This window comes from Rhodnius prolixus, unplaced genomic scaffold (genome assembly GCF_049639745.1).
Source record: "Rhodnius prolixus isolate KJV_2025 unplaced genomic scaffold, Rpr scaffold_7, whole genome shotgun sequence".
NCBI lineage: Eukaryota > Metazoa > Arthropoda > Insecta > Hemiptera > Reduviidae > Rhodnius > Rhodnius prolixus.
The window spans coordinates 441,599-456,472 of NW_027411582.1; the positions used below are offsets into that span (position 1 = coordinate 441,599).

The following is a 14,874-nucleotide window of genomic DNA, read 5'->3' on the forward strand; positions in this document are numbered from 1 at the left end:
CACCAATAAAAGCACAGTTATCCAGTACATAAAATGGTGCTTTTTCACTTTCATTCAAAGATCTAGATTTTACTTTCTTTTACTTCAGGAAAATATTTCGTTAACTTTGTTGATTCGGCATTACATTAGAAGTATGAAACCGGAAATATAATGTTCAAAACATGTTAATTTTGGATAGTTTTACGATATCAATTTTTATTGCATTATTCGATAATTTATCAAATACCTATGGGGGAAAAATTGGTAAAAAAAATCTAAATTGTATTTTTCCCAGAAATAATAAGCAAAAACGATTAGCTAATCTCATTGGCGAACGGGATGTCTGAAGTAGGCGGGCTGTAGCTGATGACGTAGTGACACCGTAAGCCACTCCCTCACCAATAAAAGCACAGTTATCCAGTACATAAAATGGTGCTTTTTCACTTTCATTCAAAGATCTAGATTTTACTTTCTTTTACTTCAGGAAAATATTTCGTTAACTTTGTTGATTCGGCATTACATTAGAAGTATGAAACCGGAAATATAATGTTCAAAACATGTTAATTTTTGATAGTTTTACGATATCAATTTTTATTGCATTATTCGATAATTTATCAAATACCTATGGGGGAAAAATTGGTAAAAAAAATCTAAATTGTATTTTTCCCAGAAATAATAAGCAAAAACGATTAGCTAATCTCATTGGCGAACGGGATGTCTGAAGTAGGCGGGCTGTAGCTGATGACGTAGTGACACCGTAAGCCACTCCCTCACCAATAAAAGCACAGTTATCCAGTACATAAAATGGTGCTTTTTCACTTTCATTCAAAGATCTAGATTTTACTTTCTTTTACTTCAGGAAAATATTTCGTTAACTTTGTTGATTCGGCATTACATTAGAAGTATGAAACCGGAAATATAATGTTCAAAACATGTTAATTTTGGATAGTTTTACGATATCAATTTTTATTGCATTATTCGATAATTTATCAAATACCTATGGGGGAAAAATTGGTAAAAAAAATCTAAATTGTATTTTTCCCAGAAATAATAAGCAAAAACGATTAGCTAATCTCATTGGCGAACGGGATGTCTGAAGTAGGCGGGCTGTAGCTGATGACGTAGTGACACCGTAAGCCACTCCCTCACCAATAAAAGCACAGTTATCCAGTACATAAAATGGTGCTTTTTCACTTTCATTCAAAGATCTAGATTTTACTTTCTTTTACTTCAGGAAAATATTTCGTTAACTTTGTTGATTCGGCATTACATTAGAAGTATGAAACCGGAAATATAATGTTCAAAACATGTTAATTTTGGATAGTTTTACGATATCAATTTTTATTGCATTATTCGATAATTTATCAAATACCTATGGGGGAAAAATTGGTAAAAAAAATCTAAATTTTTTTTTTCCCAGAAATAATAAGCAAAAACGATTAGCTAATCTCATTGGCAAACGGGATGTGAAAAGGCGGACTGTAGGTGATGACGTAGTGACACCGTAAGCCACTCCCTCACCAATAAAAGCACAGTTATCCAGTACATAAAATGGTGCTTTTTCACTTTCATTCAAAGATCTAGATTTTACTTTCCTTTACTTCAGGAAAATATTTCGTTAACTTTGTTGATTCGGCATTACATTAGAAGTATGAAACCGGAAATATAATGTTCAAAACATGTTAATTTTGGATAGTTTTACGATATCAATTTTTATTGCATTATTCGATAATTTATCAAATACCTATGGGGGAAAAATTGGTAAAAAAAATCTAAATTGTATTTTTCCCAGAAAAAATTAGCAAAAACGATTAGCTAATTTCATTGGCGAACGGGATGTCTGAAGTAGGCGGGCTGTAGCTGATGACGTAGTGACACCGTAAGCCACTCCCTCACCAATAAAAGCACAGTTATCCAGTACATAAAATGGTGCTTTTTCACTTTCATTCAAAGATCTAGATTTTACTTTCTTTTACTTCAGGAAAATATTTCGTTAACTTTGTTGATTCGGCATTACATTAGAAGTATGAAACCGGAAATATAATGTTCAGAACATGTTAATTTTGGATAGTTTTACGATATCAATTTTTATTGCATTATTCGATAATTTATCAAATACCTATGGGGGAAAAATTGGTAAAAAAAATCTAAATTGTATTTTTCCCAGAAATAATAAGCAAAAACGATTAGCTAATCTCATTGGCGAACGGGATGTCTGATGTAGGCGGGCTGTAGCTGATGACGTAGTGACACCGTTAGCCACTCCCTCACCAATAAAAGCACAGTTATCCAGTACATAAAATTGTGCTTTTTCACTTTCATTCAAAGATCTAGATTTTACTTTCTTTTACTTCAGGAAAATATTTCGTTAACTTTGTTGATTCGGCATTACATTAGAAGTATGAAACCGGAAATATAATGTTCAGAACATGTTAATTTTGGATAGTTTTACGATATCAATTTTTATTGCATTATTCGATAATTTATCAAATACCTATGGGGGAAAAATTGGTAAAAAAAATCTAAATTGTATTTTTCCCAGAAATAATAAGCAAAAACGATTAGCTAATCTCATTGGCGAACGGGATGTCTGAAGTAGGCGGGCTGTAGCTGATGACGTAGTGACACCGTTAGCCACTCCCTCACCAATAAAAGCACAGTTATCCAGTACATAAAATGGTGCTTTTTCACTTTCATTCAAAGATCTAGATTTTACTTTCTTTTACTTCAGGAAAATATTTCGTTAACTTTGTTGATTCCGCATTACATTAGAAGTATGAAACCGGAAATATAATGTTCAAAACATGTTAATTTTGGATAGTTTTACGATATCAATTTTTATTGCATTATTCGATAATTTATCAAATACCTATGGGGGAAAAATTGGTAAAAAAAATCTAAATTGTATTTTTCCCAGAAATAATAAGCAAAAACGATTAGCTAATCTCATTGGCAAACGGGATGTGAAAAGGCGGACTGTAGGTGATGACGTAGTGACACCGTAAGCCACTCCCTCACCAATAAAAGCACAGTTATCCAGTACATAAAATGGTGCTTTTTCACTTTCATTCAAAGATCTAGATTTTACTTTCTTTTACTTCAGGAAAATATTTCGTTAACTTTGTTGATTCGGCATTACATTAGAAGTATGAAACCGGAAATATAATGTTCAAAACATGTTAATTTTGGATAGTTTTACGATATCAATTTTTATTGCATTATTCGATAATTTATCAAATACCTATGGGGGAAAAATTGGTAAAAAAAATCTAAATTGTATTTTTCCCAGAAATAATAAGCAAAAACGATTAGCTAATCTCATTGGCGAACGGGATGTCTGAAGTAGGCGGGCTGTAGCTGATGACGTAGTGACACCGTTAGCCACTCCCTCACCAATAAAAGCACAGTTATCCAGTTCATAAAATGGTGCTTTTTCACTTTCATTCAAAGATCTAGATTTTACTTTCTTTTACTTCAGGAAAATATTTCGTTAACTTTGTTGATTCGGCATTACATTAGAAGTATGAAACCGGAAATATAATGTTCAAAACATGTTAATTTTGGATAGTTTTACGATATCAATTTTTATTGCATTATTCGATAATTTATCAAATACCTATGGGGGAAAAATTGGTAAAAAAAATCTAAATTGTATTTTTCCCAGAAATAATAAGCAAAAACGATTAGCTAATCTCATTGGCAAACGGGATGTGAAAAGGCGGACTGTAGGTGATGACGTAGTGACACCGTAAGCCACTCCCTCACCAATAAAAGCACAGTTATCCAGTACATAAAATGGTGCTTTTTCACTTTCATTCAAAGATCTAGATTTTACTTTCTTTTACTTCAGGAAAATATTTCGTTAACTTTGTTGATTCGGCATTACATTAGAAGTATGAAACCGGAAATATAATGTTCAAAACATGTTAATTTTGGATAGTTTTACGATATCAATTTTTATTGCATTATTCGATAATTTATCAAATACCTATGGGGGAAAAATTGGTAAAAAAAATCTAAATTGTATTTTTCCCAGAAAAAATAAGCAAAAACGATTAGCTAATCTCATTGGCGAACGGGATGTCTGAAGTAGGCGGGCTGTAGCTGATGACGTAGTGACACCGTAAGCCACTCCCTCACCAATAAAAGCACAGTTATCCAGTACATAAAATGGTGCTTTTTCACTTTCATTCAAAGATCTAGATTTTACTTTCTTTTACTTCAGGAAAATATTTCGTTAACTTTGTTGATTCGGCATTACATTAGAAGTATGAAACCGGAAATATAATGTTCAAAACATGTTAATTTTGGATAGTTTTACGATATCAATTTTAATTGCATTATCCGATAATTTATCAAATATCTATGAGGGAAAAATTAGTAAAAAAAAATTAAATAGTATTTTTCAGTGTAGCAGAATCGCCCCTCGTGTCGATATAACACCATCAGGCATGTAAAGAGATTAGTCGATAGGCAATTTCATGGGCGAGTTATATCGACTCGGGGGGCCATTCTGTGGCCACCTCGTTCATCGGATTTGACACCTATGGACTATTTCCTTTGGGGATACCTGAAAAACAAGGTGATTATTCATAACTTTATTTTTCTTTTCTTATTTCTGCTTATCTAAAAGCATTTCTAAATCTAGGTGTATCAGAATCAAGCCGGGATTGCATCTGTTGATGAACTAAAGCAGAGAATAATAACTATATGCCTGTAACTCGGTTAAAGTCGAATCTATTTCTTTGGCAGTAAGGGACAATTGGCAGGAAAGAGCATGTCTATGCATCTCTAATGGTGGAGGCCAGTTCGAGCATGATCTGTAATATTAATGAGGGGTAAAATTTATAATAAAATAGTACTTTTCTTCTTATTCAATCAAAAAACCGTTATAATATCATTTTGAAATTTCTTATAAGAATCATGTTTTCATTCATAACTTGTAAAATATCGCTCACAGAAAAAAACCGTTCAAGTAAATTTTTCTTTAAAAAAATAGAGGAATCTATTTCTGAAATAAAAACCGCACCTTCCCATTTGAAAAAATGAAGTTGGGGACTGTATCTCGCTTCTGGAAGCAACGAAAAAAATTTTCAAATTAAATTTGGATTTCTAACAAAAAACTAAGGCGACACGTATTTTTTAGTTTCCGAGAAAAAGTCGTTATCCATATAGCTTGGGACACCCTGTATACTCGTATATGTTAGTGCTTAGTAATAAGAAGTCTTGTGGGTTTGAACCCAAGATGTTTAATTTCTCTTTCTCCTCGCAAAAGGAAATTATTATGAGATTTTCGTTTTCACCAGAAATATCTGTTTTGCGGTTTCCTAAGATTTTACGAATTTGTCGCGGGGGATATTTGGCTATTATGTGACGTCACTTTAGCTAAGAAAAATATTATTGTGGGAAATCATAATTATGGAATGTGAGGGGTAACGGAGAACTTGATAGTATCACTCACTATAGAGCCCAATATGTTTTAGCAATATTCTAAGTTTAGGAGAAATAGAACTTAAGAGAAAGTAAGTAGTGATAGCGATACTAAGAGAAGATAGCGATAGTAAGAGAAGATAGCGATAGTAAGTAGTGATAGCGATAGTAAGAGAAGATAGCGATAGTAAGAGAAGATAGCGATAGTAAGAGAAGATAGCGATAGTAAGAGAAGATAGCGGTAGGAAGAGAAGATAGGTGCTAGGTAATACATGTAGGGTTATCCTCATTTGCAAAAATAAAAGACATAACTATATGAAAGACATGGGCTTGTCTTTGGGTTAACTAGAATTCTACTTTTTATTGTAATTTTAGTTAATGTGACTGTCAATCAATTTGGCAACTGTTTGGAGCTTTAGTGTACAAAATGGCTCTTAACATTGTCACTTTTATTTACTTTGGATTAAGTTACAATGCTTTATAGATACCTAGTAGTGGTGGGCTTTTCCCAATTATGAACATGAAATTTATTGTTTAGCTGAATTGATTGCACCCAATTTATTAAATTTCATTAAAATTTAAAATGCCAACCTGTTGATAGGTTGGCGAGGAGGGCATCTCAGATTTCTAGTGAAATCTCAGTTTCAGAAATTTCACTTGAGTGGACACATGCTGGTAGTTAAAGAAAGTAAATTATCTATCTACACCACCGAGTGGTAAGGTCGATCTCACTCACCTCTGGGCTTGTGGAGCCTCCCCCTTCCAGCATAACGGTTTGCGTTCATCCCCACTTCCAGGCTCTGGACAACACGTCGGCCACTTCGTAATACTTGGAATTTATTTTCAGTTCTAATAAAGTAGTCCAAGTGTAGCAAGCACTAGAAATAGACATGTAAGTGAGGCCCAGGACTAAGAATTATAATGTTATGTTTTCTTTAATTCAAGAGACTAGTCCCGATGATGACAGGTGTGTGCAATGAGGTCAACAGTATGTGTGTTTGGTATATTGATTTGCGCTGCCAGCTCGAGCCGCCTCTTTGATTACGATAATGTCACAGTTATCTGGCCACATCTTGCAGGTAATTTCTCAGCAACACCGCGCTCTCTCTAGCTCATTAGATGGATACTCAAGTTTTTTAATTTATTAAAGGTGATAAATACATTCCTGACCTACAGTCATCTTTTTGTGGGAGTTCAATTCACCATCCAACATTCATCTTATTGACATATCGGCGGCAAAGTGGGAGTCCATATTCCAATCAAAAGATTTCTTAGGCTAAGATTTCCAGAAATTTACATAAATAGTAATTTAAACAAAATCTTGCCGCAGTTTGCATAACTAAGCTACTTTTAAACTTGGAATTTGCACATAAAGATAGTTGACATCAATAATATATTACGAGAGTATGTTCAATGCAAAAAAAAAAAAAAAAATGTATCTAGAATAACTATAATGTGAGAATTTTGGGTACGCCATTTTGGGTCACATTGGCCATACTCTCGAGAGCAGCCAAGGCGTGCAGACCAGCGTGTCATTGTTGCTGACGGACATGCTGTTTGTCATGTAGCACGCAGTCGACCACAGTTGTGTGTGCGTCCTAGTTACGTTTTCAGCCTTTTTTTCGCTATTCTTTCTGCTGCATAGTAACATGTTATGCCTTATTTCAGGAGCTAATAAAGAAGGGGTAGAAGAGTTTTTAATAGAAGATGGGTACCTATCCGAGGCCGGCACATCATGCAGAGCCGGCAGGTTGTCCGCATGCTTAGAGAGTGGAGCCGGCTCAGTTGTCTTGGATCTTATGAGTTCTTCACGCAGTCATTCAGGTGCTGCAGAACTTGTTGCATTGGTAAGAACTTCATTACCCACTATAGATTCAGCTACGAGCTCCACTACTGCGTCTGAACGTGATCTACGAGAGGAAGGTTTCTTGGGATTCTTAAGGAGATCAGCGGATCGCTACCTGAGGACAACAGGCCTGTTAATGGAAATGAATGATGAAGTCACTGAAGGAGGCTTTTACCAACCGAGGTTCATTGACGAGATCTACTCGGAAATTGACAAACTTGAAGACAAAAACGCCAGACCAAACAGTAAGATAGTTTCTATTATACTTAATTTCTAGACGTGATCGAGACCAAAGGAACATTTCACTGTCTTCTCTCTTACTGCATTGATCGTAAACGGAACATCGAAACTCGCCTGAGGCAAATCTGTTTGTATGAAGATCCGCAAGATAACTTTCTGTCGGAAACTCTCCTAAAACTGGGAGCAGGGTTAGTCGCATCACATTATGTTAGACAATTTTATATTGGATCTTGTGATTAAACCTAAAATATTACTTTGCACAAATCCTGCTAAATTTTTTTTAACCCACTTTGTAGATTTGACTAATGAGTCCAATAATTTCAGTCTGGGTTTGCCGCGTCCTGTTTTATCAAATCTTAAACTGATAAGCTAATTTGCACTTTTGGGGGGTTGCAGGGCACGAAGGACCGCTGCAACACAGGTTCTGCTCCCCTGCTCACATACTTTCTACAGATCCTCAGGCCTTATTTACATCCATTTCCCTATTTCGGGAGCAAGGGTCATGTGCTGATCACCGGCCAGGATGGCGCCTTACGGGTTCAATATAATTGGAGAAGTTTTAAAATCAAATCTGAAACTGCGGTAGCGACTCCCTTCATATTCACCAATTGAAACTGAGATAGTGTTCAAACAAGATTTTGCAACTAATTGAGTTCTCATCAATATCTCCGTACACATTTACAGGATACTTGCAGCGTATTGTGATGGTAGGGTCGCCATCAGAATGAGAAAGTAAATTACTAAAACATAACCCACTGAAATATAAAACAACCGTAATTATTTTTCAACATCTTGTCCTGTAAAAAGTAAAGGAATAAATCGTAACCTTCGTGCCCAAGTTTGGGAAAATCCGGCATAATCGAATTTTTTCACTAAGTTTCCCACCTTGATGAAAGCTTTTCTGAACTTAAGTTTGGATTTTGCTTCGCAAATAGGAGCCCAGCGACATTTTTTAAGTTCACTGATGTTAGATTTAGAGAGAGTTGGACAGTTAGATGTCACCCTTGCTAGTATTTACGAGATTTGAAGGCAGAATCTGAGTAACTTGGGAAGGCTTAAAAAGAAACCGCTGACTCCTAACTTAATAACGTAACATATATATACAGTGAATTTCGATTATGATACTATTATTATTGTAACCAGAACGGCAAGCGTTCAAGAAACTCTTCATCCCGCTCTTGGTGATCCTGAAGATATTCAAACTAAAGTTGCTAGTGTTCCTGCCAATGTTACTTGGACTGGCCTCTTTTAAGAAGATAATAGCTCTACTGATAATCCTCCTGCCAGGAATTGTCGGCTATCTGAAGGTAAGATCATCATTAGTTTACTCAACAGTGGCTATCTCAAGTTATTGAGTTACTAACGCCATCTTAGCGTCTTTCGTGTTTAGAACTGCTTGGCCCTGAGGCAGAGCCAGCCTCTGCTTTTTCTGTTAAATACAATACAAAGCCCCACAGCAGATAACCGAGGATGAAGTATAAGTCTGAAAGAGAGAGATCTGGAACTGAAAGCGGCTAAAAAGACTGTGACAGTTCAGCTCATTAATTCTGAACTCATAAACCCATTGTATATATTTTTTTCGAAAATCTCTTTTTGCTTTGGTTGGTTGCATTTTTTCTTCTAAATTTTAATTTTGCGCTTTGGAACAATTGATGCTCGTCCTTTCTATCGTAAAAGGTACAAATTGTCATCCAATTTTTCCAGTCCATGGATAACAGACTCAGAGCTGGTTTCCCTCCTCCTCCACCTTTTTGAATTTAGCTTATCACAAGCTTTACCAAACTCAGATAAGCCAAACCTTGGCTTCGCAAGTGAAATTCTTATGTCATTGTAAACCTGTGATTCCAAAAATATTATCTTTTATCTGCATTTTCTTCCTCTTTTTGAGGAAATGGAAGTCCTTGGCCAATTACTCCAGAATTCTTCTGGCATGCATATTCCAGCAGGATCCTGGGACAGTTGTTTGTAATAAATATTGAAATTTGTCTTCCGCCGGTTGACTCTAAATTGGACTTTCTTATCCGAGATCTCTATTAAATTTTCGAAACTCATCATAGCCAAATTAGTACTTTCTTACTTCCTTTGTAATCTTGGTATTTACCAAACCATGTTCCGCAGATGAATTGCTTTTTACCTACTTTGCTCATAACTTGATCCCTTATTTACTTTAATCTTCTTCAGTTAATAATATCTCTTTTAAATTTTAGTCGCGTCAGCATCAGTTGACATCAAATAGTTTTTGCCCGCTTTTCAGTGTTCTGCCGGCTTCCTACAGAGTTGTCCCAAACAACACTGTCTATTAACTGTATAAAGATCCTAGGAAAAGAAAATATAAGGGCCAAAATTTTCTCTGGACTCTCTTAATAACACATAAATAATATTTCTACTATTTCTTGGTACAGAACTGTTCATTTTTCTCAGTCAGCCTGCATTGGGCTCTAATCGTCTAAACCGGTGTTTCCCAACGTGGGGCCCACGCCCCCCAGGGGGGCAATTTGATAGTTAAGGGGGGCAATTCGAAAATGGACTCGACACGACTTTAACCCTTTCGCTCCGGGCCATTTAAATGCAATGCAAGATATCGGTGCCAAATTTAACAAAAAAACCAAATTCTTAAATAATTGCGGTAAATAATTATTACGTATAATTTCGTTTGACGAGACCAAAATATCAACTGGGTGATTGGCGTCGTCATGTAAACTTCGTCCGGGGTTCACCGCGGAGCGTGAACGTGGAGACTTGAGACTGAAGCTAACCAAATTGGAACCTAATATAAAATCTCTATGCAGCAAGCATCAAGCGCAAGGATCTTACTAAATTAAAATAATAAATTAATATAGAAAAAATCTGTATTAAAATTGTTTAAATTTAATACAACTCTACGGAAGTGCCAAAAAATCAAACATCAACCGACTTCAGACCTTACAATCAAAAATTCTAAGAACAATAGTTAACGCTCCCTTCTACGTCTCCAATCATACTGTACACTCTGATCTCAATATTCCTCTCGTTTCTGAAATAGCCAAATCTCGTTACACAAAACTCCATTCAAATCTACACAGTCACTATAACCCTCTGATCCACAACATGTCTACCACAACACTTCCTTCTAATCCTCAACGCAGACTAAAGCGGCGGTGGCCACGCGACCATCTCAACACAACGCCGACCTCCTAGGATGGTTGCTGCGTAAGCTTGCCAATCTGGCGAACTAACGGCTTCCATCACTGGATGGTCGTCGTTCACTCCACTCACGCCCTTGGCACAACACGCAGGTGCGCGTGTGTGTATGTACATACATATATATGCGTGCATATGTATTTGCGCCATCCTTATCACTCATCTCTTTTGCCTATTGTACTGCATACAGTTGCAAAATAAATAAACAAATAAAAATATAAAAAATTATTTGGAATTTGAATTTCAGTTTTTCATTGTATGTTTTGAAATTTTACTTACTATGTTTTGCGAACAATTTCATAGTGATTTCTTCCTAGAACCTATCATTTATGTTTCTTAAGTGTACAAATAAATTTTTTAATGTTAAAAATTATGTATGTTACATAGGGGGGCATAAAAATTTTAGAAAGGTTAAGGTGGGGCATGGCACAAAAAAGGTTGGGAAACACTGGTCTAAACATTTATGACTTCAAGTACCAACAGTTTTTCTAATTTGTTGTAGCCTCTATTAAACAAACTTCTGGTAACTGCCCTAATTCTTTAAGTAGTACAATAATAGCACTTACAGAAATTGACCTCTCAGGGCGCCAGAGGAATGAAATGTTAGGTAAGAATTTAGATATTTTTTTAAAAAAAATCATCAAACATAACACTCGTTACTTTTTAATTTAAAAGAAAACTAAAGTTGATTATTTATTATTATCATCATTTTTCTATTATTATTATTTTCTTACAGTACCATCCCAAAATTTCAAGACTCAAGAAATGTTTTTTATTGCGCCAATAACATTTTTCTAGATAATTAAAAAATGTATAACATATTTAAAGATATATATAATTTTTAATAATTTCTATTTCAGCATAAGAACTGGAACAATTTGTTGATTTACGAAAAATCGTGGCACCTAGAAAATGTAGTAACTATCCAAACAGTAACAACTGATTACAGGTGTGTAAGCCAGATCTGGGACATTCGTACGGCAGTTTTGGACACAGTAGTTTCTACAACCGCCCTCCTAGTGCCAAAAGTGGACAGGAGTACCATGACATTATGAAACAAGGATACAGTTACTCTGCTCAACATTTCGCCCAACAGATGCCTTACCACTCCCTTCGGAATGGCTAATCTCCCTCCACCATTAGGAATTTAAGGAGCTAGTAAATAATATTATTTGTATATTTATTAATGTGACACTATGAATTCATGTAACTCGTTGCATAAATGAATCGTAAAGACTGCAGAGCTGTCTGTAGATCTAAACCAGTATATGAAAGAAACTATGTTGACTGTCTATGGTTCAATAGATCTTAATTTTCAGTAAATCTGGATATTCAAAATACTGGATATGGTACACAAATAAGGTTAGTTCTACATAAAGTAAAGCTGGATATTAGTTTATAGATGATTCGCATTACAAGACTTCCTTATGTAACCATTTTAGGACTTGTGATTTTGTTACTACTAACTGATAAGCTGGTTTCGATGACTTTATAACAGCTATTCTCTTATGCTATTTGAAAATGAGATATATATACCTACTTACACATAATTATAAAAATAGTAAATAAAATCACTAATGAATGTCCTCTCAAGTGTAAGTTCATAATTCTAAGTTAAGTAATCATCATTTTAAAAGTAAGATTTTATTTTTTAATATGAAATTTTAATTGGGCAACACCAAACAATTAAAAGTATTTGAAAGAAATTATTTCTATTTTGACATCAAGTTGGCAAAAATAATTCTTTAAAATGGGGAAAAAAATACAAGAATGCAGTTTTTCCAAGTTTCGTTATTTTACATGTTTCAACATTTGCCTTATTCATCGGTGCTTTTTTTTTCTTTTTTTTTGTATGTTTGTAATCAAGTTAAAGACATAAATTTATAGAAATGTAATTGTGAAAAAACTAAAAATAAATAAATAAAACTAAAATGACAAAGAACACCGACCCAAAACATTATTCACGTTTATTCTTGGCTCAAAACAAGAAATTCACTGAGGCCTATCTGCCCATGCTAACTGTAAGGTTCACCGAGCTAATGTGGTCACTCCAGTTACAACATAGTTATATATTACAATATTATTATATTTAATATTCAACTCGAAAATATAACTAGCCAATAGCACAAATTAAGAAAGTAAGTTTTCTCAAACAAATCAATCTTCTAACAGATTAAACAAAACCCACAACCACTTAGGTATTATTATATTGATGTATTTAATATAACAATCCGAAATTTAATTCATTTCAGCCACAAAACAAGTAATTAGGATATCATAAATAAATCTATTCGTTAAAAAGTAATAAAAACCCACAACCAGTTGAATGATATATTATTATACTTAATGTTTAAGCCGAATCCGAAATTATATATACATTCCAATATAACAGATCAAGTGATTAAAGTATCTCAGCAACATCATTATATTAACATTTATTGTAAATTCTATAAAATCAGAACAATTACGTTCCCCGCAACCGCTCAGTTGACCAACTCTAGGTATCAACAAGCACCTGCAAATTTACTTCAATACTGGGCTTCAATAACTCAGCCAGCAGATCACCATCAGCAATATGAGCTTTTATTTTCTCATTTATAAGTAAGGAGAAGTTAGCTATTTATCGAAATTGAAGTGAAATTACTTACTTACATTTGCTTTTTATTGACGAACTCTGTGTCTCGAAAATTGAAATCGTTCAGACGTTTTTGCCAATAATATTAATAATAATAATAATACTTTAATAATAATAATAATAATAATTTAAAAAAAAAAACAATCTTTTGTGTTCCACCTGCTAAAACCGATTTGATTTCGATTCGTAAACATTTTGCACTCAATAATACTGACTTTTCATCTGTAGTTAGTTCTTGTTTAGACCGCTGGCACTGTTTAGTTTTGTAAACTAATTTAAATGATTGGGGCATTAACTTATTTATCATGCGCCATAAATTTATTAAGCATTTTATTAGTAGCATTTAAAACCTTGAGAAGTGTTAAAAACACGTTTTATGATGCAAAGAGGATACGTTGTGCTAAAATGCAGGCTATGCTAGTGAGTGCAACTTGCCGCTGAATGAAGGGGAGTTAGAATAGTTTTGATCGCGCTCAGGTCACTGATCTGATGTGTCTCCAAGTTCAAGCTTACGAATTTTCTGAATACTTTGGACCTTAATAAAAGTGTACTAATTCAAAATTATTTGGGTTCGCGTAAGAAAACTTACTCTCGAGTAGAACTAGACTTTTTATGTTCCCCGAAAAGAAAGAAGTAAAAGCGAAGCGATTCGCCGTGATTTTGTTAGAGATACTTTTAAATTTTATTCTTATTTTTGGTAAAAAGGAGAATTCTTATTGACAGATTTCCAAATTATGAGATTTCACCGAAAATTTGCCTTTTGGGTTCTGGCGCTTGTGGGTGTTTATTCACCTCAACTCTCCTCAATTCCTAACATGCTGAAAGAGGAAATATGTGCTCGCTTAGCATTTAATTTGATTTAACTGTTTTGGTTTAAAATCAGTCGGACGGGTTTGCCACTAGAGTGCTCTCATTGCCATTAATGATTACAATATTGACGTGATTTACTGTTTTTGCTTACTTTTGGCCAGATGCGCTAAATCGTTGAAGTTGAATCATTTTAAAAGCTCCAGCAGGTCTGGTTTAAACACTCGTATTTGTTTCTTTTAATATAGTAGGTACTTACATTTTTTTGAAACTAAGGATAAGTTTTAAAAACTAGTTAACTAATAAATTAATTACTTTCTGCATAAGCGTTGCTTTTGTTGGGTTGCACTCTCTACAAATAAAGTGTGTATCTTCTCTGCGACTTGCACTTGAGATGTTCTACATTCTTTTGAGATATACTTAAAGAGAATGCAGCTAGAATTGTCTATTTCAGAAGCCAATGAAAACTCGGGCGCCTTCAGGGAATATTATGCCGAACAGAAAAATAAAGCTGATTTAATTTCGAATCCCCTGCCCAAGCTGAGATGGGGACTCGTGACGTGAAGGTAGCAAAATATATGTGCGGTAACGATCACCTTGGTGTACCGGGCGAAACCCCATTGTAATGTAGCCTTCCTGTGGTAGTGGGGTCTGCCTAAGTTGACCGTTGATCCCCCACCTCAGATGGAAATAATGGCTTCTAGGGGTTGCCCTCAGGGGAGAATCTTGTCTCCCCTTCTGTGGTGCATGGTCGCAG

The 14,874-nt window shown here is 34.8% G+C and overlaps 1 protein-coding gene across 2 annotated transcripts; it reads left to right on the forward strand.

The window, feature by feature from the left end:
• Positions 1 to 6,222: 6,222 nt before the first annotated feature.
• Osi2 (DUF1676 domain-containing protein Osi2) lies at positions 6,223 to 12,426 on the forward strand. 2 transcript variants are annotated; one of them, XM_074113190.1, is made up of 4 exons: positions 6,223 to 6,488; positions 7,078 to 7,500; positions 8,639 to 8,802; positions 11,536 to 12,426. In XM_074113190.1, exons 1-4 carry the CDS (start codon positions 6,386 to 6,388, stop codon positions 11,728 to 11,730), a joined length of 885 nt encoding a protein of 294 aa, XP_073969291.1. In that variant the 5' UTR covers positions 6,223 to 6,385; the 3' UTR covers positions 11,731 to 12,426. The 2 variants fall into 2 exon arrangements, with proteins under 2 accessions (XP_073969291.1, XP_073969292.1); XM_074113191.1 differs by having other exon boundaries at positions 6,227 to 6,488; positions 11,625 to 12,426.
• The last annotated feature ends 2,448 nt before the right edge of the window (positions 12,427 to 14,874 follow it).